This window comes from Lepus europaeus, chromosome 15 (assembly GCF_033115175.1).
Source record: "Lepus europaeus isolate LE1 chromosome 15, mLepTim1.pri, whole genome shotgun sequence".
Classification (NCBI taxonomy): Eukaryota; Metazoa; Chordata; class Mammalia; order Lagomorpha; family Leporidae; genus Lepus; species Lepus europaeus.
In genome coordinates, this window is record NC_084841.1 from 84,372,963 (window position 1) to 84,396,081 (window position 23,119).

At 43.9% G+C, this 23,119-nt stretch overlaps 1 protein-coding gene across 3 annotated transcripts in view; it reads left to right on the forward strand.

Moving 5' to 3' along the window:
* Window positions 1-23,119, forward strand: part of MEF2C (myocyte enhancer factor 2C) — a 154,637-nt gene that overhangs the window by 111,597 nt on the left and 19,921 nt on the right. For all 3 annotated transcript variants that reach the window (XM_062211906.1, XM_062211905.1, XM_062211907.1), the window contains exons 4-6: window positions 1,624-1,767; window positions 10,325-10,511; window positions 12,550-12,597. In XM_062211906.1, the coding sequence (XP_062067890.1) occupies window positions 1,624-1,767; window positions 10,325-10,511; window positions 12,550-12,597 (379 nt within the window). The remainder of the gene's footprint in view (window positions 1-1,623; window positions 1,768-10,324; window positions 10,512-12,549; window positions 12,598-23,119) is intronic.

Here is a 23,119-nt window from a genome sequence, read left to right on the forward strand (position 1 = left end):
GTGGCCCCACCAATTACAGATTCCCCAAGATTGTAAATGTATAGTTTATCATCTTGTGTCAAAATATTCATTTTAATATTCAAACATTTTACCACATAATAAGCTGTAACCATATGCTTATTTGTTATATTATACCAGTATCACATTACTAAATATTTACAGAGCCCTCGTGTTTCCTAAATGTATTAGAAATGATGGGTCTCTTATTTGATTTTATGAGAAAAAAATCTTCCACGCCTCAGAAACTTAATTTTAAATAACATTATATCTGTTACACATTAATAGGAGCCAAGGAGCTTTTGAGCCTGACACCCCCTTCTTAACTCATGTTGTTTTATTTATTTTTCCCAATTGCATGAATTAAAGATGGAGTGTTATCTCAGCTTTGAATTCCTTCGCTTGGTGTCGCAGCTTTTGCTTTATTTAGATGTGAATTCTGTCTTTCACAAAGATGAGTCGGCTGAACTTTCCATTAATGAGAGACACTTAGGTACGCATCTCTTTGTAACCGATCTTGAAGTACCAGGAAATTTAAGAAATGTTGCTAGCCTATTAATAATTAACATGGCAAGCTGTGTGATTAATCAGAAGTTTGGTGATGTCTAAAAACATAACATTATCTCTGTAAATCAGATTGTGTACAATTAAGTTGACAACCATCACTTAAACAGAGAGGATAACACTCAGGTCTCCTGACTCATGCTTTTCCGAACTGTTAACAGCATCACATTCTTATTTATTGGGCTCTGATGGCAGAAACTAAAGCAGCCCGACCCCCAGGAGACAGGAGGTTCAGGATGAGGCACTGACTTCCCACTTTTGTGTCGGCTGACTCCTTTGCAGCTGAAACCAGGGGCTGTGCTGGGTTGGCCATCGCTCACTGGCTGGCTTGGCCATCGCTCACTGGCTGGCTTGGCTACCTGTGCTCATGGTGAGAAAGTTGAAGCTCAGCTCTTCCAACTTGTCCTACAGCCTTTATTTACTTAGATAGCTTTTCAATGTCATGAATTTCAGTGCAGATTTTCAGCTACGTAGAACTCTCAAAAGCAAAAGTAATCCTCCGTATGAGCACAGTATCTGAGCAGTCTCAGTTGGTGTTTGGTAAGAAAATAAGTGGTTTCCATCACATCGTTTTGCTGTCGAGAACATGGCGGGGAAAGGGGTGACAAGATGGATGGGGACAGGTGGGACACCATTAGTGCCCACCACGAGTTAAATTCAAACCAGGAATCTGCTTCCAACCCTTCAGCTCTGGTCATCCTCACAGGTTGTGCGTGTAATGTCCTACGTCCTCATTTTCCTGGAGGAGACGGTGTTGGAGTGTGCTCCCTTCATTGTACTCATCTGGAATTGTCTCTCCCTCTTGCATACGACAAAATTCAGCCCTCGTGGTTCACTGACTGTATTTAGCGGCGAGAGAGACTGTTTCCTTTCTCTGTTTTTCAGCGGGTGATGAGCACTCTATTGAAATGACTCATGGTTTCTACCTGGGATTTCTCGTCCCTCGTGTCATCCGGCATATGTAATGACCCAAAACGCTGGGCAGCCTGAACTTCTATAATTCCCCTGCATGTCTCTTACAGCCTGTGTCAAGGTTTGAACTTTCCAAATTATGTATTTCAGACGTTGAGAAAGAAGGGCCTTAATGGCTGTGACAGCCCAGATCCCGATGCGGACGATTCTGTAGGGCACAGCCCTGAATCTGACGACAAGTACAGGAAAATTAACGAAGATATTGATCTAATGATCAGCAGGCAGAGATTGTGTGTAAGTACTCGGAACACCCTTCCTTTTTTTTTTACTCTCGATATTTCTCTGAACCTGGCAGGCCTTGAACAAGAAAGAAAGCAAAGGCTGTGAAAGCCCCGACCCTGACTCCTCTTATGCACTCACCCCACGCACTGAAGAAAAATACAAAAAAATTAATGAAGAATTTGATAATATGATCAAGAGTCATAAAATTCCCGTAAGTACCCAAGGTAGATGGCTGGTCTGCTGATAACTGCTGCAGTAACATCCCTAACCCTCGCAGTGATGGCTTTGTAAGGTCAAAGCGATGCAGTAGCCATCTCATCCCGCGGCCCTCCTGCCGAGAGCAAACCCTCAGGGGTGCTGGGATTGCACAACCCAAAGGAGTGGCCAGCGCCACGTCACCTCCCAGGAGGCACAGCGACAGCCCCACAGCACACCCTGAGTTTGCACTGTCTTTGAACACACAGTTCATGCAAGCTCAGTGCCCTAGACTCTCCTTCCGAACAAGTGTGCGGATTTGCTGTAAGACACACACAGACCTCCACGTAGTGAGCCGAGATCAGGAACACAGTGCAGCTCCCATGCTCTCATGCAACCTGCCTGAGTCGCCCCCCAAATCAGAATTGATTTCTGAACGAAACCTCAGCCTCCCTCCCAATACATGAAATTCAGCAACAGTACTGAAGGGTTAAAGTTAATGCTCACTGCAGGGAACAGACTGCATGAAACCTAACGGTAAGATTTCAACCTGTCTGCGTGCTGGGGTGACTTTAAAGCTTCGTCAGAATATTATCTGCTTTGCCGACACCAATATTTCCCGTGCTTTAACATTTGGCTAAATTTTGTCTTAACCAAATCAAAAATGTCTAACCATCGATCATATGCCTTGCCAGATATTTAAGAGAAATAACTCTGCATGTATGATTTTGTTTGCCCACATATATGAGGGGAAAGTATATATAGCTATACGTTATATGCCTTTTATTGTATTCTGTCAGCAATCAAATGATGTTAATTTTGTGGTATAAGAGGGAAGGACTTCTGTCTATGTGCTTTCTAAATAATTAGTGTTAGTGTCGGATAATACATAGCCTCCTCCAGAGGTCATTGATTCCCTTGCAAAAAAAAGTACATTTTTGTAAGTTAACTGAAAGCCCTAAACCTGAGAATTGAGAGAGACTGCAATGAAAACATGGCTTGGCGATTACGAATGCAGGTAGCTATTCGGGAGCAAAAGTTCTAGGCAGATTCACAACCACACTCCCAAGATAAATGCACGTTTTATGCAGCCAGTGTATGCTCAACTTCTGTTGGGTTCAATGGGACACTTTAACAATTTCTTTGTAAAATGTACACACGTTGGTAAATACGTCTGCTGCCTTTGTTCAGTGAACTGATGTGAGCAGTACAGCTTTTGTTGAATCAGAATTATTAGTACGCTGTATCCCGAAGGAAAGCTAAGTGCTGTGAATGCTGAAAGGTTTCGTAAACTGAGCAGTGCTGGGAACAGCACAGCACACCGGACACTCTCTCCAGCACAGCGTTTCCTGTCCTGTGCACTGTGCATACCTGACACGGCCAGAATCCCCACGTGATAAAGCAGCCATCGGGATTTTCTCTTGCTCAGAAGAAGCATGGAAACAGCTCCGCTGGGCCAATGTGTAGCTTTTACGTCCTGAGTTTGTGTCGCTGTGTAATATGCCAGTTTGGAGCAGCTGTGGTGAAAGGCTTGTGAGTGTAGGCAAAGCACATTTGACGTCAGACAAGAGGAACCCCTCGCACAGTGAGGACAGAAGGCAAACCGAGGAAATACAGCCCTCAGTGGGCGCGACCCTACGTGCGGACGGAGCGGTGGCCCCAGAAGTTGGAGGAGGTTACGCATTGGACCGCTGGCCCCAGGCTTGAGGAGGGGAAGAGATGTGTTGCACACTTGGATTTCCTGGCACTGTTTGGCCTTGTCACGCAAAGAGTTCAGAATCAGGATCCACGATTTCCCAGGAGGTGCAGCAGTGGGACATCCCTGCTAGAGTTCGCAGGCAGAGCTGTGAGCTGGAGCCACGCGGCTCCTCGCCGTGCCAGTCTTCGTCTCTGTGGCGAGCGCTTCGGTCTCCACGATGACAGGCCGGGTTTTTTGCACGTTGCTCTGCGTTGCTGGAAGTCGGTCTTGGTGAAAGTTTCCACAGCTGCTAAAACATTCACAGCACGGCAAGGACACTCTGCCCTTTGTGTGCAGTGTCTCCACCTCTTTGAAAACATTACAAGACTGTTTTTCTATTTCAGAGACCCAGCTAGAAGAATTTCCCTTTGAAAATAGAAAATTTAATATTGCAGTCACCTGTTGGTCTAAAATGATTTATGCCCGTATTCCTCAATTACATGAAATAATTCATGGGTGATTTGGAATCTTGTCAGCCAGATTTCCTGGTGCTGGGTTTGCCACGAGACACGCTGGGCTTCACAGCAAGAAAAAACAGCTCCATTTAAGGAGCCAAGGGCTACGAAACAGGAGGAATGAATGAGAGGCGGATGCGAGATTGGTTGAGAGCAAACGGAGAGGAGGAATTGGAAAGAGCCGATGTTTCCTTCAAAATAAGAGACTGAAGAGGGAAGTAAGTGCGAAAGGGAGGAGCAGCAAAGAGAAGCATGTGAGAACATTAATCATCAGAGGAGGGAGCCTGGAGCCAGAGGTTCAGCAGTGGGTTCAGTGCGGGTGGAGTGGCAGGCGCAGCTTCCCAAGAGAGGGCAGGAGGGTGGGACCCCTGTGGGTGAGTGGGAGTGGGCAGGTGGCCACGTAATGACCTCTGCCCGGCTTTATCTAATTGAGCTTCTGCAGATGAGGTGCAAGGGGGAACAGGGCTTTGGAAGAGGACAGAATGATGAAAGTCTGGACTCTGAGGAGGAGGGCATGAAGGGTGGACGAGTGGACGCTGGAGTTGGCAGGCAACCCTTGGTGGTCCCTGCTCATCACGGTCATGGCCATCGTTTTTCTTTGCTAGGGCTCAGTAGATTAAGAGTATCATTGGTGACCAAAAAAAAAAAAAAAAAAAAAGGCGAGATTCAGGTTACTCATTCGCATGAGATAGAAGAGAGACCATTAACTGAAAATATTTCATTAAAAATGTTTAATTTTATTTTTCACTAGACCTACAGAAAGCTTTGGAGGATAGTAGGTTTAAGACAAGGGTTCAGATACGTTTCAGACTGCATTCACTCGTGGTAGTAACCAGACACTTTGTTCAGGGGTGGACACTGAAAGCTTTTTAGCTACCATTTATTTTAAGATTTATTTTTATTAATTTGAAAGGCAGAGAGAGAGAGAAAGAGAGAGGTCCCTCATCTGCAGGTTCACTCCCCAAATGGCGCAAAGCCCACTGCCAGACCAGGCCGAAGCCAGGAGCCCAGAGCTCCATCTGGGTCTAGGTGGAAGGGGCCCAAGTGCTTAAGCCATCTTGTGCTGCTTTCCCAGGTGCATTAGCAGAGAACTGGAGCAGAAGCCAGGACTTGAACCAGCACTCTGAGATGCTGGCATCATAGGCAGTGGCTTAACCCTCTGTGCCACAAAATCTCACACCTTTCCATTTTGCACTGGGTCCTATAAACTCCATAAGCAGCCCTGCCTACAGCATTTTACTTAATCACCCCAAATTCCCTCTTCCTTCCTACCTTGAATGTTTTGAGACTTGGGAGCCTGGCCCTGAGATCTTTGCAAGTTGGGAGCTTTTAACTACCTCTCAACTTTGACTTTGTGGATGAGAATGTTTAAAATGTAGATATTCTAAGGGCCGGCGCCGTGGCTCACTTGGTTAATTCTCCGCCTGCAGCACCGGCATCCCATATGGGTGCCGGGTTCTAGTCCCAGTTGCTCCTCTTCCAGTCCAGCTCTCTGCTGTGCCCTGGGAAGGCAGTGGAGGATGGCCCAAATGATTGGGCCCTGCACCTGCATGGGAGACCAGTAGGAGGCGCCTGGATCCTGGCTTCGGATCAGCACAGCGCCAGCTGTAGCGGCCATTTGAGGGGTGAACCAACGGAGGGGAGACCTTTCTCTCTCTCTCTCTCTCTCACTGTCTATAACTCTACCTGTCAAATTAAAAAAAAAAAAAATGTAGATATTCTAGATCCCTGATTTTGAAAATCAAGAACACCGATTCCTCCAAAGCAATTATCCTAGCTGGCGCAGGCCCCTCAATCTTCAGAGCCGCTTCCTCTATTCATGGTTGCAACCATTCTGTGCGTCACGTACAGAAATGCAGGTCAGGGGAGATTAAGCGCCCGGCCTGGTTAAATGGCAGTTTGTTACACAACCTGATCTGCAACTGAGATTTCGAAGAGAAAGGCTAATGTTCTCTCTGATCCTCTAAGATACCTTCATAGGATGGTCATTTCTAAGCTCCTAATCTGCTTTCAAAATTATTATAGCTAATTCCTGCTTCCGATAAGAACACAGCAAAAGCTGGAGAGGATGCAAAGGGTGCTGGGTATTTTATGAATTCTGAATTTTTGGAGTCTGCTCTGACATCAGAATTCCACCTGACTGGTCACACAGGTAGCGAGTCATACATCGCCTTTCCAGGAATCATCTTAGAGTGATTTATGGTCCAGAATGTTGACACTGAATAAGCCGTGAGGGGAGACGGTGGTCAGAGGCAGGGAGGAGTAGAGTGCCCCTCACTGATGGTTAAATGCTTCATGCCATAATTGTTAATAATCTGTGCTTTTGAACTGCATGTAATCCTGCAAGGGTAAAGAGAGTGGACTTTGCTCTCTCACTGGAGACAACCAACCTCTGTAGAATATTCAGAAAGTACGTGGTTTCGTGGCTGATCCTTAGGTACCCAGCAGTAATAACAAAATAAAAATTAAAACATTTGTAACCAAAAGATAACTTTAAAATACTAATTTTGAGTAAATAGGAAAGAAGGAAACCTGTATTTTCTATTTCCATCTTTAAAATATTTTAATTAAAATGTAGATTTTAACACTTATTTATCTTTATTTATTTGAAAGAGCAACAGAGAGAGACAGGCAGTAAGAGAGATCTTGTATCCGGGGGTTTAATTCTCAAACGCCCACCACAGCTGGGTCTGGGCCAAGCCAAAGGCAGAAGCCAGGAACTCCATCCTCATCCCCTGTGTGGGTGGCAGGGACTCGAGAACTTGAACCCTCATCTGCTGCCTTCCAGAGACACTGGATCCCAGGCATTGCAATATGGGATGCAGGCATCCCAGGTGGCAGTGTAACCTCCTATGCCACAGTGCCCACACCATACATTTAAAGTTTTTTAACTGCCATAATAATCATATTCATGGGGCACAATGTGATACTACAATACATGCACCCCATGTGAATTGGTAAAATGATTGGCATAGCTATCATTTCAAATATGTATCATTTCTTCAGGTTAGGCATGTTCAAAATCTTTCGCATGAGCTATTTTGAAATCTACAATTAATTCCTGGCGACCCTAGTTAGCCTGTGGTGCCAGAGAACATTACGAGTTCTGCCTTCTTTAGAAGGTAGTCTTTAAGGTTTATTTCCCCCCAAGACCTCAGTCCTTCCAATGGGGATGCTCACCCACGTTCCGTAAGAGCCCAGTCAGCTCTTTATGTGGTTCACCAATAATAAGCTACTGATTTCCAGCTCTTACTCATTTAACACTATGATTTCTGGCTGCAATATTTCATTTCAGTTAAAAACGTACACTGTTGTGTACAGTGATTTAGTAGCAAAGGCAATGGACCCTGTCACTAGATGTCCTTGGGCCACCTACTGACTCTCAGTGATTTAAAAAGGGAAGCATTGTGTGTACAGTGAAGGGATGCTGGAAAGGTCAAAGCCCATCGTGTACATCAGTTACACTAAGTTAGTGCATGCTCCACACATAATACACGTCAGTGATGAGCTTGTGGTTGTGCATTTGTAGTCTTGGGTTCTGCACTGCCTTCTAGCAAAAGACCTTGACCACCTTGATCGATGAGGACCCCGTTTGACAGTGACTTCCCTGATGTGACAACACGGGAGAAAGAAGAGCAGTTAGGGGAGACCAGGAGAGGGAGACAGGGCCAGGGCCAGTTGCAGGGTTATTTAGGGTGCTCAGTGCAGACGTGAGTGAGTTCCCCATGAGAAGGAAGGAAGGAGAGAAAAGGTGACAAAAGCTGGAACATACAGGCCCTTGTGGACCACAGGAAACAACTGGGGCTTTGCTCTTAGTCAGCCGAGACGGAGTCTCCCAGGATCTGGGCAGAGGAGGGCCCTCATGTGACACACACCTCCAAAGGGTCAGCCTGATTGCTGGGTTGCAAATAAAATAAAAAGAGGGGAGTGGGGTACAGAAGAAGATCAGTCTCCTAGGACATGACTGCATTGACCCCACGAGAGATGATGGTGCTGGCTTCGGCTAGGAGCCACAGCACAAAGTCGTGGGGGCTCCCAAACATCCTCAGCTGACCCCCAAAGTGCTCCCTGCAGAGGTGGGCCCTCCTGCAGCCTACCACCATTCTAGAGCTAGAGTGACCGGTGTGGCTTAAGGGTGCAGCCGGAAACAGATGGCAAACCCTGACCAGAAGCGTGTTTACAGATGGGAGACTGAGGGAGACCTGAGAGAGCAATGCAGTGTGTTAGGGCTGACCACCTAGAAGCAGTTATCAATACCAGGCTGCAGGAGCACGGGGAGGGAGAAGCGACCAGAACACAGCAACACCCACGTGGGTGGGCGGAAGCCACCCAGACACAGCGCTGGGAGGAGAGGAGCGGCTGTCACACAGCTGTGGCCCAGCCAGGAGGACGCCTCTGCCTCCCACTCTGCCCCCTGCTGCTGCCTCCTTCCAGCAACTCTGCCTCCCGAAGGCAACGGGAGCCTGCGGCTGCCATCCCGTGGCCCAGCTCCTGGCAAGAGCTGATGAGCACAAGTCCAGTGGAGAACAGCTGGGGCAAGCACTTTGATTCTTGGATGCGCTGGGTCGCCCCACTTGCCTTTTCATGAAGGAATACAACTCGCTACTCGTTCTACAGGCACCAGCTTTCCAGCATACTCCAACCCTTCTGTTGTTTGACTTCGAAGGCTCTGGAAGTGTGGGGACATAGTCATGCTTTGACATCTGATAAGACATTTACGTGCCATCATGGGGATTATCCAAAAATTATTTTCCGAATCCCCGTCTTACAACAGAACAATGACTGCGTGAATAGATCGCCCGAGCACTTTTTATTCCCCTCTGAAAACAATGAAGAGTCAAAGACATACGGAAGGAAAGATTCGTGGGACCTGTGCTCTTGTCACCATCCACACGTCCAGAAGGTGGAAGAAAAGAAAATGTAAGAAATGAAAAATAACAGAGCATAAACATAAACAGGACGGTAGTGCCATCGTCACCAAGATAAACACAAGTATCACAGCACAGGGTCTGATGCGGGCCAGCCGAAGCTGATGAGACACTGAAGGAAAAACGCACAAAGGCAAACGAAAAACAACAGCGAGCAGCTGAGCCCTAGGCACAGGTGCCTGTGAACTTGGGCAGTGTCTTCTTTGGGGCCCCTGAGGGAATGCCTTACATACAGCCTGTGTCTGACGTTATATGTATGACATGCATCTCATCCATGCAGAGTGCTTTCAGCCATACTTTTCATGAGCTTTGTGAAGACCCATCATAGGCATGTATTTCAAAACTTTTTTACACCAGAACAAATGGATCCTTTTATCCTGTTAAGAATGCTGTGTGTTCTCACAGCATGAGTTCTCTGGCAATACATTCAGACAGTATTTTCATTTGAAATGCTAAAAAAAAGAAGGGGTGATTATGAGTAGTTATTTAGTTTCAAGCAGAAACATAATTCTGCTGAAAATGCCAAATACTAAAAAAAATTAACAATTGAGGCCTGAATTGTTTAAATTAGACATCCACAAAGCTTCAGTTCACTAAATATTTTTCAATTCTCATTTAAGATACAAATCCTGGCAGTACGTGTGTACGAAAATGTGGGCATAGCATATCTTCGGAGCAAACGTTTTTGAATGTGAATTATTGAATGATACGTGCTCCGTTGAATCCTGTATCTTAAAATGCCTATTATCTTTAGAGTTACTTTTAAAAGGAAGACTTTTAAAAATAATAATTAAGCTATATGTGCTATTCACGTGCCTGGAGATGATTTTATATCATTAAACCTGTGCATAAATATGCTTCAATAAGCAATTAAACCAAAGGGTCTGGTTTGCATTTTAATTCTCTTTTTTTTTCTCAGCGAAGTCATCACAATCATGTACCTTTGATCTTGTAGTCATTTCTGGCACTCGATTCAGATAACACAGATGAACAATTATTACTTAATAGAATGGAATTCGAAGACAATGGAGCCTAATGAAGCAGGGCTTTGTTTTAAACAAAAGTGAGACATTTTCTAATAGTTGCAAAGACAGAGGAGTTCTGAGCATATTCAAGAAACCGGTTCATGATCTGAACGTCTCGGAAGCTCTTTATGGTCTAGACACCGAGCCATTTGGAAAGTGGAGTTTTGCCTAGAAAAGTGAAGGCTCTGTGACCCATGTTTTTGTTTTGTTAATTTTGTGTTCCTGCAGGCTGTTCCACCCCCCAACTTTGAGATGCCAGTCTCCATCCCAGTGTCCAGCCACAACAGCTTGGTGTATAGCAACCCGGTCAGCTCACTGGGAAACCCCAACCTCTTGCCACTGGCCCACCCTTCTCTGCAGAGGAATAGTATGTCTCCTGGTGTGACACATCGGCCTCCAAGTGCAGGTAACACAGGTATGTTCTCAGCAGGACGCAATGTCAACAGACTGTTGGGAGCAGCCACTCGTGGTAAAAACCAGATTTTGTTTTGTCTACCGGATGCTTTCCGGTTTTGCCCTATGTCCTTCTCTGTGTCACATCCACCCCCTCAAGGTCGTCTGCGTGATAAAGCCTGGGCCTTTTGAACCTGTCGTTTGAAATGTTCATTCATCTGCCCTTTATCACTCAGCCTATCACTTAGCTCCTCCTGTGGCTGTAGGTTCGCCACACAAGTTTCCAAACAGGACCTCAAATAGGCTGTCTCCACACTTGACTTCAGCCCCCTCCCCAACATTTTCCCTCCTCCTCCTGCATTCTCTGACAGCACTCATCCCTTTTAGTTCTTTGCTGTTGCGGGCAATTTTTATTCATTTAGGGAGTAACTTATTCCACAGAGGATTTAATGCAGAAAAAAGAATAGGATGGGATAACAATTTAGTCGTGATGTGAAACAAAACAAAGCTGAGTCAGTAGTTAACTTAGGGCATGTCCTGTGCACATGGATCCTTGCTGCAGAATTGTCTCCATGCTTGTCAGAGATCCTTGCTATTGTTTGATCCACACTGTCCCAGAGGAAAAGAACCATTGCTCAGAAAAAGTTTGACCGCTCTTACTTACCTAGATCAACCAAATAGGTTATGAGGCACTGGGTTCAATAGGCGTCCCAACTCCCTGAGTTTGTGGGGAGTAAGTCCTCTTCCTTAGTCAGCTCTTGGTAGCAACTAAGCCCTCATGTAGCAGACACACTAAACCACACACCGCACCAAAAATAGTTTGCCACTGTAGTAAACCATTACATGTTTAAATTTATTTTGAGGAAATCACTCCACATGAAATTTGTAATGTTTCTTGGGTACTCATAACTGTATTAGAAGCAGTTTATTTGTAGAGACATTTTATCTGTAGAATACGTAGATACCTACCTCACAATTAGAACTAAATAAGAATTTTTTACTATAGAAACTGATTTTTCACATATTTTCATTACAGAAATTTTTACAGAGGAAATATAACCAAAATCAGCCAAATAAAAACAATTTCAATGTTAGTCTGGGAAGTGTATACTGAGAACTTCAGTGTGACCGTTCTTTTAGTTTTGTTAATGTGCTCACAGTTTTTCATATGAGTTTTTAATAACCATATTGAAAACATTTCTTTAAAATATATTCTAATGAAGTTGTATTTCCTTTCTGATAAATGCTCATTAATTTTATGAATGCTCATTAATTTTATTACTCTGATACTTCCAAATATTATTTGATGGGAAACAATGAACATTTTCTTAAAATATAATTAACATTTTCTTTTAATTCCAAAACCTGAATCAACTAATAATTATAGAATAACACATAAAAAGCAGTTAGAAGCTATAGATGGTATTCTCACTATTAGTTTTTTTTGGCTAACTCTTGTTTATAAAAACTGAACACAATTATTATATTCATATCTGATTGAAACATCCAGATTTTTATAAACATTGCCAAATTTAATATACTTTCTTTAGTGATGAACAAGCATATATTCATAAACTTGTGGTAGTGAATATTTGTTTTACTGTATCAGTTAGTAAAATCCAATTAGTAAATGTAGGTAGCTCATTGAAATGATGAAAACTCTAGACAGCTAGCATTGCAAAAAAAGTAATGGTATAAAATATATTTACAAGAACTAACATCAGATGTACAGTTATCTGAGCACACTTCTTTTTCCTTTCTGCTTAGGAGAAAACCTAAACTTGGAAGTAATAAAAATGCCGAGACTAGTCAAAGCGTGGCTTTTTAAAATGTAATCTTTCCTAGAAAAAAAGACTCCCAAAATGTCAGTGATTGAATGTATTTTTAACATTTGAGTACAGCATGTCACAATAAAACAAATGTCAGCTGGCCGATTTAGGTAGTTCTTTACGAGGTTGCCACTCTCGGGAGAAGAAAAATACTGAGGTGGTTAAAGGTAAAGTGTTTGGTTCTGTGGGTCTGTGGCCTTTCTCCTTCTGATTGTCCTCTTTAATTCCTAGGCGGTCTGATGGGTGGAGACCTCACATCCGGTGCAGGCACCAGTGCAGGTGAGTCCGGGCTTGTGTTCTGGATTCTTCCGCTAGGGGATTTGCAGTCTTTGAGTCTTCTGGGCAAGGTAAAGTTGAGAGGTCTGTGAGAGGCGTGGAGAAATGACCCCAAGGATTTCTGAATCAGCAGTGGTTAAATAGTAACTTAGGAGAAAACTATTTATGAACTCAAAGATTCCTTAGTAGAACTTCAACTGGTCAGCAGAGGATTGAGGGCTGGGATCAGATCAACTTAATCCTCAGTGCCGTCCCTAGACGTAAGAGTGCCTTTGGCAAGCCATGTTTTGTGTGTTGTGAATCGTTTCCTACTCAAAGATGTACTGAAATCCTATGTGTTTCCAGAGAACAGTATGCAAATGAGAGGAAGGAGTAAGATTCTAAGCATTCAGCAGTATTGTTAATAAAGTAAAATCTCATTTTGCATTTAAAAATATGCTCTGAGAGGCCATGAATGTAATGTGCCTCCTGAAAGTCCCTTAAATAAATGGACTTCAGCTCTTAAGAACTTCTTACCATATATCCAATTGTCTCATAGCCACATTTCTCCAGGGTTCCATGTTAATTCATAATATTGCGATTATTGAGACGTCGACGCCATTTTCAGTGCTGGCACTGAGACAGCACAATGCTTTGAAATGCCAACTGGAGTTCACTATTGGTATAACAAGTAACCATGGTAATTCCTGTAACTGGAAGATGCTATACATTTAACATAGGAGGCAGGCCTGAATGACACAAGATTATATTTTTAATGTCAAAAAAGATTCACGTCTATTGAAATATCCATAAATGGCCTAAATTAAGTATTTTTCCTTGGTCAAATATAAGAGCCTGCTAATTATAAGAAAAGAGATAAAGAAAATAGGCATACAGAAACGTGTTTATAAATATATCAATTTGGGGGCACTGTCTCTCATTTCTGAGGTTGACTCTTCACTAGCTCTGTGTGTAATGAAGAAGAAGGATTGGACCTACATAGCAAAGGAACAAACATGATGAATAGCACCAGCTTCTCACTTCATAGTTCTTTGGAAAATTAGATAGAGTCAAATCAATGCGCAAACTCTGTGGTCATATTTTGCTGAAATGAAATCTTAATTTTTGCCCCAAAACATACTTTGTGGTTTATAACCTCAAAATCAGAGGACCGGGTCGAATCCAGACCAATGTTTCCTGGATCCAAGTCTCTGCCAAACACCATGGTTGGAGACAGTAGTGGGGACTGAGTGGGTGGTTATGAAGAACAGTACCAATTACAAGGAAAATGATGCAGGTGTTATAATGTTTTGTCCAAGGTCTTATCATGTGAGTTGGCTTGCTGTTTGGGAGATAGCTGATAGTTGTGATGAAAATTATTAAAAGTTGTAAAAAAAATAAAAGAAAGAAAAGAAACATAGGCAAGAAAACATGGATTACTCAGCTTTGATGTAAGTGGCCTCTTACTACTGTTTAATGGCTAGAATGCTGTAGATTCCTATGTTGAAAATGATTAAACTGCCATCATGAATTCCTTGACAGTCCACTAAGTTTAGTGATCTTTCAGGGATAAGGAAGAGTTTGCCACGACCAGCTCCAGCGCCATGGAAGTAAGAAAGTCTTGCAAGCTTGGCAGATGTGTCCTCCTACCTGAGGACCTGTAACATAGCCATGAGAGTCTTGTCTTTGAAAAGCAAGGAACAAAAAGACACCTAATTGCTCTGATCTGATGATAACAAATATTATTTATTGACTATGTCAGGTAGCCCTGAGCATATAGATTTCACAGTTCCCATGTGGTCGTGAGTTACTTACCCATTTTCTTTAAAGATTTATTTATTTTATTTGAAAGGCAGTTACAGAGAGGGAGAGGCAGAGAGAAAGAGAGAAAGAGGTCTTCCAATCCGCTGGTTCACTCCCCAGATGGCTGCAATGGCCAGAGCTGTGCTGACCCGAAAGCCAGGAGTCAGGAGCTTCTTCCTGATCTCCTATGTGGGTGCAGGGGCCCAAGCACTTGGGTCATCTTCCACTGCTTTCCCAGGCCATAGCAGAGAACTGGATAGGAAGTGAGGCAGCAGGGTCTTCAACCGGCCCCCATATGGGATGCAGGCAGCGGCTTTACCCAATATGCCACAGCACTGGCCCCTTTACCCATGTTTTAAAAATAGAAGATGAAGCCTGTGGTGACTCTGGTTCCAAGGAACATGTGTTGCAGCTGCCACTTAGTCCTGAGCCTGGTTGTCACGCCCAGCTCGGCCATCTTCCCCTGCCTTCTGGTGCCAGCCAGTGTCATATGTCCAAGCTGAATATATCCGTGCTGATGTCAGAGTGTCACCTGACACCACCAGGGGAAATCAAGGCCAGCTAGAATGTCCCTCGTCCTTAAAACAGAAAAGTAAAGCAAAGTGGCCAGAAGATAGCCTCCAAATTTTTGAATATTGCCATTGAAGTTCAGGGTCTCAGATAAGTTAGGAACTCTGAGGTAAGAGGCAGGACTCTGCATTCAAGTCAAATACATTTTAGCCTTTGTAGCTCTTTTTTTTTTAACCCAAGCTCAAGTCATCCAATCTGCAAGGAGATAGTCTTGTGGGGAAAGGAAGTGAATTTAACTTTTATTGTGTGCATTTACGTACCAAAAGGCCAACGAGGTCAGCCCTCTCTGTCAACTCAGGCCTCACCCACTCTGCCTCCAGGGCCTTCGCTGATCTAGCCCCCTCTGGTTCCTCCTGCACACTTTGGTGCAGGCCCCAGCATCTCCTAACTCAGCTCCCTGCTTGACATGACTCCCTGGCCTGCCTCAAAGCCTAAAACCAATTGTAGATCCTCGTCCTTGTGCCAGAAACCCAGCAGTAGCTCCAGGACTAAGCCTGAGCCTTTTGTCTCCGGCCCATCCCTGCTCTGCAGTCGCCTCTTTCTGTAAGACATCGAGAATTCTGCACCCCAGCTCTGCGAATGGCAAACATTTAAATGGCTCCTACTAGGTGTTTCCTGAAAGGGAATTCGTTCATTCTCTTAAGAGCTCTCTAAAGCACACGTTCACATGACCATCTTTCTACAGATGGGGGAAACTGAGGCACAGGAAGGTTAAATCATTGCCTGAGATGGACCCCAACAGTCAGGCTCTGGGATCTGTGCTCCTGTCCACTCCAGTGTGCTGCTCTCTGCACACCCATGCCCAGGTGTCCCTGGCACTCCTCTGCCTCCCCTGCTTGTGTTACTGAGTGCTGCTTGGCACCCATCAGTATTCAGTTCAGACCCCAAGAGTCGTGCCCTCTCCCTCTCTGCTCCCGTGGCAGCTTCTACCTGAATTATGTATGCCACAGCACCGTAATTGCAGTGTCTGGCATGGCTGTCTCCTGGGCACTTGGCTCTTGGGCTGCGGCAAACCTGTCTTGCTCAGTTCGTCTTCCCAGCTAACACGTCAGACAGAGCACACAGCAGATATTCAGTGTGTTTGGTAGCTGAATGAAGGAAAAGTTGATCTTCTAGACAGAAAGCTTTAATGTTGTTCATGTAAAGTGGAAAGAACTTTTCAAATAAATCATTTTTAAATATAAAAAGATGTCTAATTGATCACTGACAAAAATTTCTTCTGACACTGTATACACTGGACATCTAACTGCTTCATTAAATAGTTGAACACCATTTGCCAGTAAAGTGAAGTTTTGCTAACTTTCTAATACTCTTTTTTTAGGTTTTTAAAGTTTAGATTTATTGATTTATTTGAAAGGCAGAGCTGGGTGGGGTGTGGCAGTGGTAGTGGATATCTCTTCCATGCACTGGTTCACTCCCCAAATGGCCAGAATGGCTGGGGCTGGGTCAGGCTGAAGCCAGGAGCCTGGAACTCCATCTGGGTCTCCCACGCGGGTGCAGGGGCCCAAACAGTTGGGCCATCTTCCACTGCTTTCCCAGGTGCATTTGCAGGGAGCCAGGACTCGAACTGGCTCACAGAGGAGATGCCAACCTCACAGGCAGCGGCTTAACCTGCTACACAATGCCAGCCCCTACCCGTCTAAAATTCCTAATGGAAAACTGGAAGAGCCAACATGTGGCAGTAAATGAAGGGTGGGCTGGTAACTCAGACCATCACACATCACCTCTTAAACAACTGAACTCCTTAGCATCACTTAAATTGAAATAATTGCAAAGATGAAGGCAGATGGTAACAAAGGAGTACCAGGGTGGGCTGGCCTCTTGGTAGAAGGGAAGTCCACAGCAAGTCACTAGAATTCATCAGTAACAGTGACATTTCTAGGTTTCAGTTGACAGTTTTGCATCCACTACTTAATCTCTTACTCTCAACAACCAAAATGGAGTCACTGCTTTTAAATGTACGCTTTGTCATACCTCGGTACATTAGAGCTTTGGACATGCTGATACGAGTGGTTGTTGATGATTTTAAGACTGAGTTTTGTAATCATCACATTGAATGGGAACGGCCCATCGGCATGGTGGTGCCTTGTGCTGGACTGTACATGCTCCCCTTTGTTTTCACTTTGAGGGTGTGGTTGACTTATATCGAACAGAAAGTATCTGTCTGGGGCTGCATTGTGGTACAGCGGGATAACTCACCGCCCTCGACCCTGGCGTCCCATACAAGCACTGGATTGAGTCCCAGGGCTTTGGCCTGACCCAGTCCTAGCTGCTGCTGCCCTCTGGGGTATGAACCAGCAGATGGAAGATCTAGCTCCTCTCCTGCTCTCTCTCCCCTCCCCCCCCCCATTACTCTACCTTTCTTTTAAAAAAAAAAAGTATTTATTTATCTGAAAGGCAGAGTTACAGAGAGAGAGATACAAGGAGAGAGAGTGAGATCTGCCATTCACCTGTTCACTTCCCAAATGGTAGCAACAGCCAGGACTGGGCCAGGCTGATGCTTAGGAGCCAGGAGTTTCATCTGGATCTCCACATGGGTGCAGGGGCCCAAGCACTTGGGCCATCTTCCACTGCTTTCCAAGGTGCATTAGCAGGGAGCTGGATTGGAAGTAGAGCAGCTGGGACTTGAACTGGCGCCCATATGTGATGCCAGCACCACAGGCAACAGCTTTACCCACTATGCCACAGCATGCCCCTGTAACTCTGACAAATAAATAAATCTTGGGCCGGTGCCATGGCTCAACAGGCTAATCCTCCGCCTAGCGGCGCCGGCACACCAGGTTCTAGTCCCAGTGGCGGCGCCAGATTCTGTCCCGGTTGCCCCTCTTCCAGGCCAGCTCTCTGCTATGGCCTGGGAGTGCAGTGGAGGATGGCCCAAGTGCTTGGGTCCTGCACCCCATGGGAGACCAGGATAAGCACCTGGCTCCTCCCTTCGGATCAGCAGGGTGCGCTGGTCGCAGAGTGCCAGCCGGAGCGGCCATTGGAGGGTGAACCAACGGCAAAGGAAGACCTTTCTCTCTGTCTCTCTCTCTCTCACTGTCCACTCTGCCTGTCAAAAATTTTAAAAAATAAAATAAATAAATAAATCTCAAAAAAAATTCTCTAGCCATAGCTGAATAAAGCAAAAAACTAAAGAAAAGAAAGTACCAGGTATACTAAATCATGTACTGATTCATGGTTGCAGCCAGAAAGAGAAAAGAAAAGGAGAGATAAAGAGGAGACTGTAGAACTCCCCTTGACAATTCAAGAGAATTATACAATCTACATACCACTTGACAATAAGGCAAAGGAGATTTATGTATATTGGTTAATAATTTTAATTGGCATTTATTGTAAATTAGATATAATTTTATATAAAAAGAAACTAACAGCTGTTTCCTTATTTTGATTGTTAATTGTTTACTATTTTATGCATTTGGTTGTCAAGCATTGTCACTGCTGGAATGCCTAATTCATATCAGCTAACTACGTGGAGACTTGCTGGTGGCTGCGTGCTGCTGTGGGGAGAGCTGGGCTGGGTGGTGGAGACCACTGTCTGGCCTCTGGAGGGACCCAACCCTGCGGGCCTGTCCATCATGGCTTAGCACCTTTGAACTCAGAACTCACAACGAGGGATAAGACACAAGTCTCTGCAGTGCATGTGCATGCAGTGTTTTATGATCATTCATATAATCATAAAATTTGATTTACATAATGTTTTTTGTAATTGATGTAGCTTTGGAAAGGGAAAATTTAGCCTATTACAAGTAGAACTAAATGAGAAGGGGAAAGATTATACAGTGCATAATTTTCTATACAATTGTTTTGCAAGTATTTATTAAATTTGTCAAAAATTTCTCAACTGACTTTCTTATCCACTAAAATGACTTCTCTATTTATTTGCTTTTTCATTAGTTTTTTTTTTTTTATTTTTGAGACAACATATTTTTATTTACATTATAGCCAAAGGCTTAATCCTCCACCAAACAGAGTTCAACAAATAAACAATAGAAAGACCATAGTTCAGCAGGAATATAGGCCAGGGCTATAAACAATAATCAAATGAGAAGATATTCAACCTCATTCAGATATAGTACATTTTAAAATAATCACAGATCATTAAAGATAAAATAGTATATCATTCCTAACAATTTGTTTGACAAAGATATAAAAAAAAGTTTGACAAAACTATATTTGCAGCAATACTGATAGAAACAGGCATTTCTTTTGTTTTTTTTTCCTTTTCTTTTTTTAATTTTTTTTCTTTTTAAATTTTAACTCCCACATACAAGGGACAACATTCAGTATTTTTCTTCTGCATCCAGTTTATTTCACTCGACGTGATGTCCTCCGGTTGCAACCACTTACATGCAAATGACAGAATTTCATTCTCATTGCTTCCTCCAAGATTTAAAGTATCCGTGAAGTAGTTAAAAATTAATTTTAGAATGATTGGCTTTAATGAGTTTGTGTTTTGTTGCCTAACAAACTGCAATTTCAAAATGTAAGATTCTTGAAAGGGAGAAGGATACCATCTAAATGCTCTCAAAATAATTGTTAGTGTAAAATACAACTTTTATTACTTGCAAAAATATTAAGCAACAAATGAAAAACAACTAGTTGGGTTCTGTTTTGAAAGTATAGCTGTCAATTTGAATGAGTCTGAAGAAGACTAAATTTATTCACAATGTTTCAGAGTTCACCCCAAATATAAAAATCTAATGGCTTCTTTAGTATTCAATACTAAATTTAGTACCTGATATTTGTAACATAAACCAAGCTTATGAAGATTTATTGAAGGAAAATTCTCCTGAGTCCCCTAATTGGATATCTATAGCCTATGCCATGCAGCCAGAGCTGAGAAAATGAGGGTCCACTTCCCTTGACACCATTGTCTAGGGACTGATGTGGAAGTCAGAAAAGCAAAGTCAAAGAGACGACACAGATAAGTCAGAGGCGTAGCCTCTGCCTTCAACCCCTTTGATTTGACTTAATTCTTAAAGGAGCCAATTGATTTCCACAGGGAAAAGGGAAATTTTAAATGATAACTTCCTAGAGTGTTTTAGCAGACTTGAGAGTCCTCTGTTTATCATGGTTCCTCACTTCCCAAATTGAATCCCTTTGTTCTCTCAATCCTGTTACACAAGGGTGCTTCAGAAAGCCCATGGGAAAACAGAATTAAAAGATAGTGATTTGGGTGCAGTCATTTTGAAATCCATGCATAGGAGGGGTCTTCACGAAGTTCATGGTGGGGGCGCGGCGGCAGGCATTGTGGTGCAGCATTTGGGAAAGATGAGCATTCCTGCGAAGGGGAAATGCCGTGTGCCTGAGACGTGCAGTTCTCACACGGCGGGAAAGTGGACGTGGCAAGCAGGAACTCTCAGATGATGCCCATGGACTTCACACTGAACTACTGCACTTTACCAGGAGTGGGCATTTGGCACAGCTGTTGGGTCACCACTTGGGATGACCTGTGCTAGCGTGCATGGTTGAAATCCCGGCTCCTTGCTTCTGACCCAGCTTCCTGCTAATGTGTCTTGGGAGGCAGCAGGTGATGGCTTAAGTACTTGGGCCCCTGCCACACATGTGGGAGACCTGAATGGAGTACCAGGTTCCTGGCTATGCCCTGTCCCAGTCCTGGCTGTTGCAGGCATTTGGAGAGTGAACCAGCAGTCAGGAGATAGTCTCTCTCTCTCTCTCTCTCTCTCTCTCTCTCTCTCTCTCTCTCTCTCTCCCTCCCTCTCTCTCTCTCTCTCTCCCTCTCTCTCTCTCTCTGTCTTTCAAGTGGATAAAAGTAAATTTTTTTAAAAATACTATAAAAATGTCATGGGAAACAAGTATTATGAAAATGCTATGCATAATTTCAAAGGTTTTGTGCACCAAAATAAATACTTTTTCCACTTTTTCCAGAAACTTTTTGAAGTACCCTCCTATTCAGTAAAGTAATGTGAAAATTGGCCTCTTTGGTCACATATCATTGATTTAACCCAAGAGTGTCACTGATAATAAAGCTTTGATCACTTTTTAATGTTAAATTCAAGCAGTTGCTATTTCCCTTCTAAAACACTAGTTTTACTCAATATTTGCCTTTTTTCTCATAGGCGTCTTTTTTTCTTTAAATATTATTGGGTTCTCTCTTCCCAGATTTTGGCTTCACCATAGGAATTTATTTGGCTCTACCACAGCAAGGAAAGCATTATTGTAATCAGAGGTACTATGAAATTAGGAATTGGCCGGCGCCGTGGCTAATCCTCCGCCTTGCGGCACCAGCACACCAGGTTCTAGTCCCGGTTGGGGCGCCAGATTCTATCCCGGTTGCCCCTCTTCCAGGCCAGCTCTCTGCTATGGCCCAGGAGTGCAGTGGAGGATGACCCAAGTTCTTGGGCCCTGCACCCCATGGGAGACCAGGAGAAGCGCCTGGCTCCTGGCTTCGGATCAGCACAATGAGCTGGCCGCAGTGGCCATTGGAGGGTGAACCAATGGCAAAAAGGAAGACCTTTCTCTCTGTCTCTCTCTCTCTCTCACTATCCACTCTGCCTGTAAAAAAAAAAAAAAAAAAAAAGAAAGAAAGAAATTAGGAATTGGTAGACAGTAGATGCTAAAGGAGGGATGTGGTTAAAAAACCCCTCTTTAAAAATCTTTTTTTTTTTCTCACTTTTTTTTAACCTACCAGGGACTTTCTCACAGGGGCTTCAGGGCTGTCAGCCATGAGTGTGATTTGCTCTTTTCAGACAAACCTTTCCAGCCTCTTAGATTTTCCATTTAGGGTTGCACACCATGTCAGTTGGCGTTCAACCCATAGCGTAGAATCGTGATACAGTGTCATGTCTGAGAGATCACTAGCTGCTTTACACTAAATGAAACTCTCTTCTGCCAAAGCTGTGGATAAACAGGTTCCATGCATAATCCACCTCTGTGTCCCTGGGGTGCTAAATGGTCACTGGGCTCATTTGTTACTGCTGCTTCGCACTTGCTGTCACGCAGCTCAGTATGTAGGTCTGTTCCGGGGCACACCGGGCCCTGCCTTCACAGTTTCTCCACCGTAAGAGTCCACCCAGCACCTCCAGTTACTCACTGTGTTGTATTTGAGGTGTGCGAATGCAGGCCATCACAGTACTATAGTAAGAGCAATTCTAACTCTGTAGTCATTTTACATATCTGAACGTGGTAGTGTTAGTCCACACGAAGAAAGGCTCTTTCGTTGGTTCTAATAGTAAGCGGCTTGGTGAAAGCTATAAAATGGTGGAGCAAAACATGCTCAGGCAGTAATTTGGGGAAATGCTCCAGATGCGACTATTGAGAATAATACAACGGCCAAGAAAAGTGTGTGACATACGAATTATTTCAGGAACGGCATTGTTGGCCTTGAAAAGTCTGTGAAATCTCGATTCACAGGAGCGGTAGGAGCAGTAAATGAGATAGCCAACGAAAAGCACCTAGTACTGTCTGCCCAAGAGTCAGTGCTTGTGAAGGAATGTTAGCTATGTTTTGTGTTGTAAGTATCTATAGCCTTGGTTGAGAGCGAGTCTAGCCGTTCCTCTGAAATGTGCAGTGAGTGAGTCGCCCATTGGTGCACTCTGCAGATCTCATGTGTGGCCCCCGTCCGGAGCTGGGAGCAGAGCAGGTGTATGAATCTGAAGCAGACAGCAGAGCGACACGGTGCAGTGCAGTACATTTCACTGTGAACGTGACGAACTTCTGATGTGTTCGCAGCAGTTGTGTAAATGTTAAAACCACAAGTAATTATTCTTTCTCTTCTGTCACGTTCTCTCTAATTTCTACTGTCTCAATATTTTTGTTTATAAAAATGACTGAAAGAATGAGCGATTGTGTCAATAATGAAGACACCCCCTCATTTTTAGCAAAGAGACAGCCCCCAAATCGCAAGAGTGAACAATTAAATGAGTCATAAATCTATCATTCACTGTTAAGTGGAATTTTTTTTAAGATAGCAAGGTTCCATATCATTTTTATGGTGCAGTTGGAAACTATCCCTTCAGAAAATCGGCCCTCAAAGCAGAGGATATTTTAGTGCCTTGCACACTGGAAGCATCCAATTGTCCATCTCTTCCCTATTTGCAAATGGAGCCTTTGTGAGGGAGAGGGAGAATTGCAGGGTGCCCGCCAAGTCTCAGACATCTGGCTTTTGAACACCGTGGAAGCAGCCTCCATTTTGTTTTCCAATCTGGGCTCC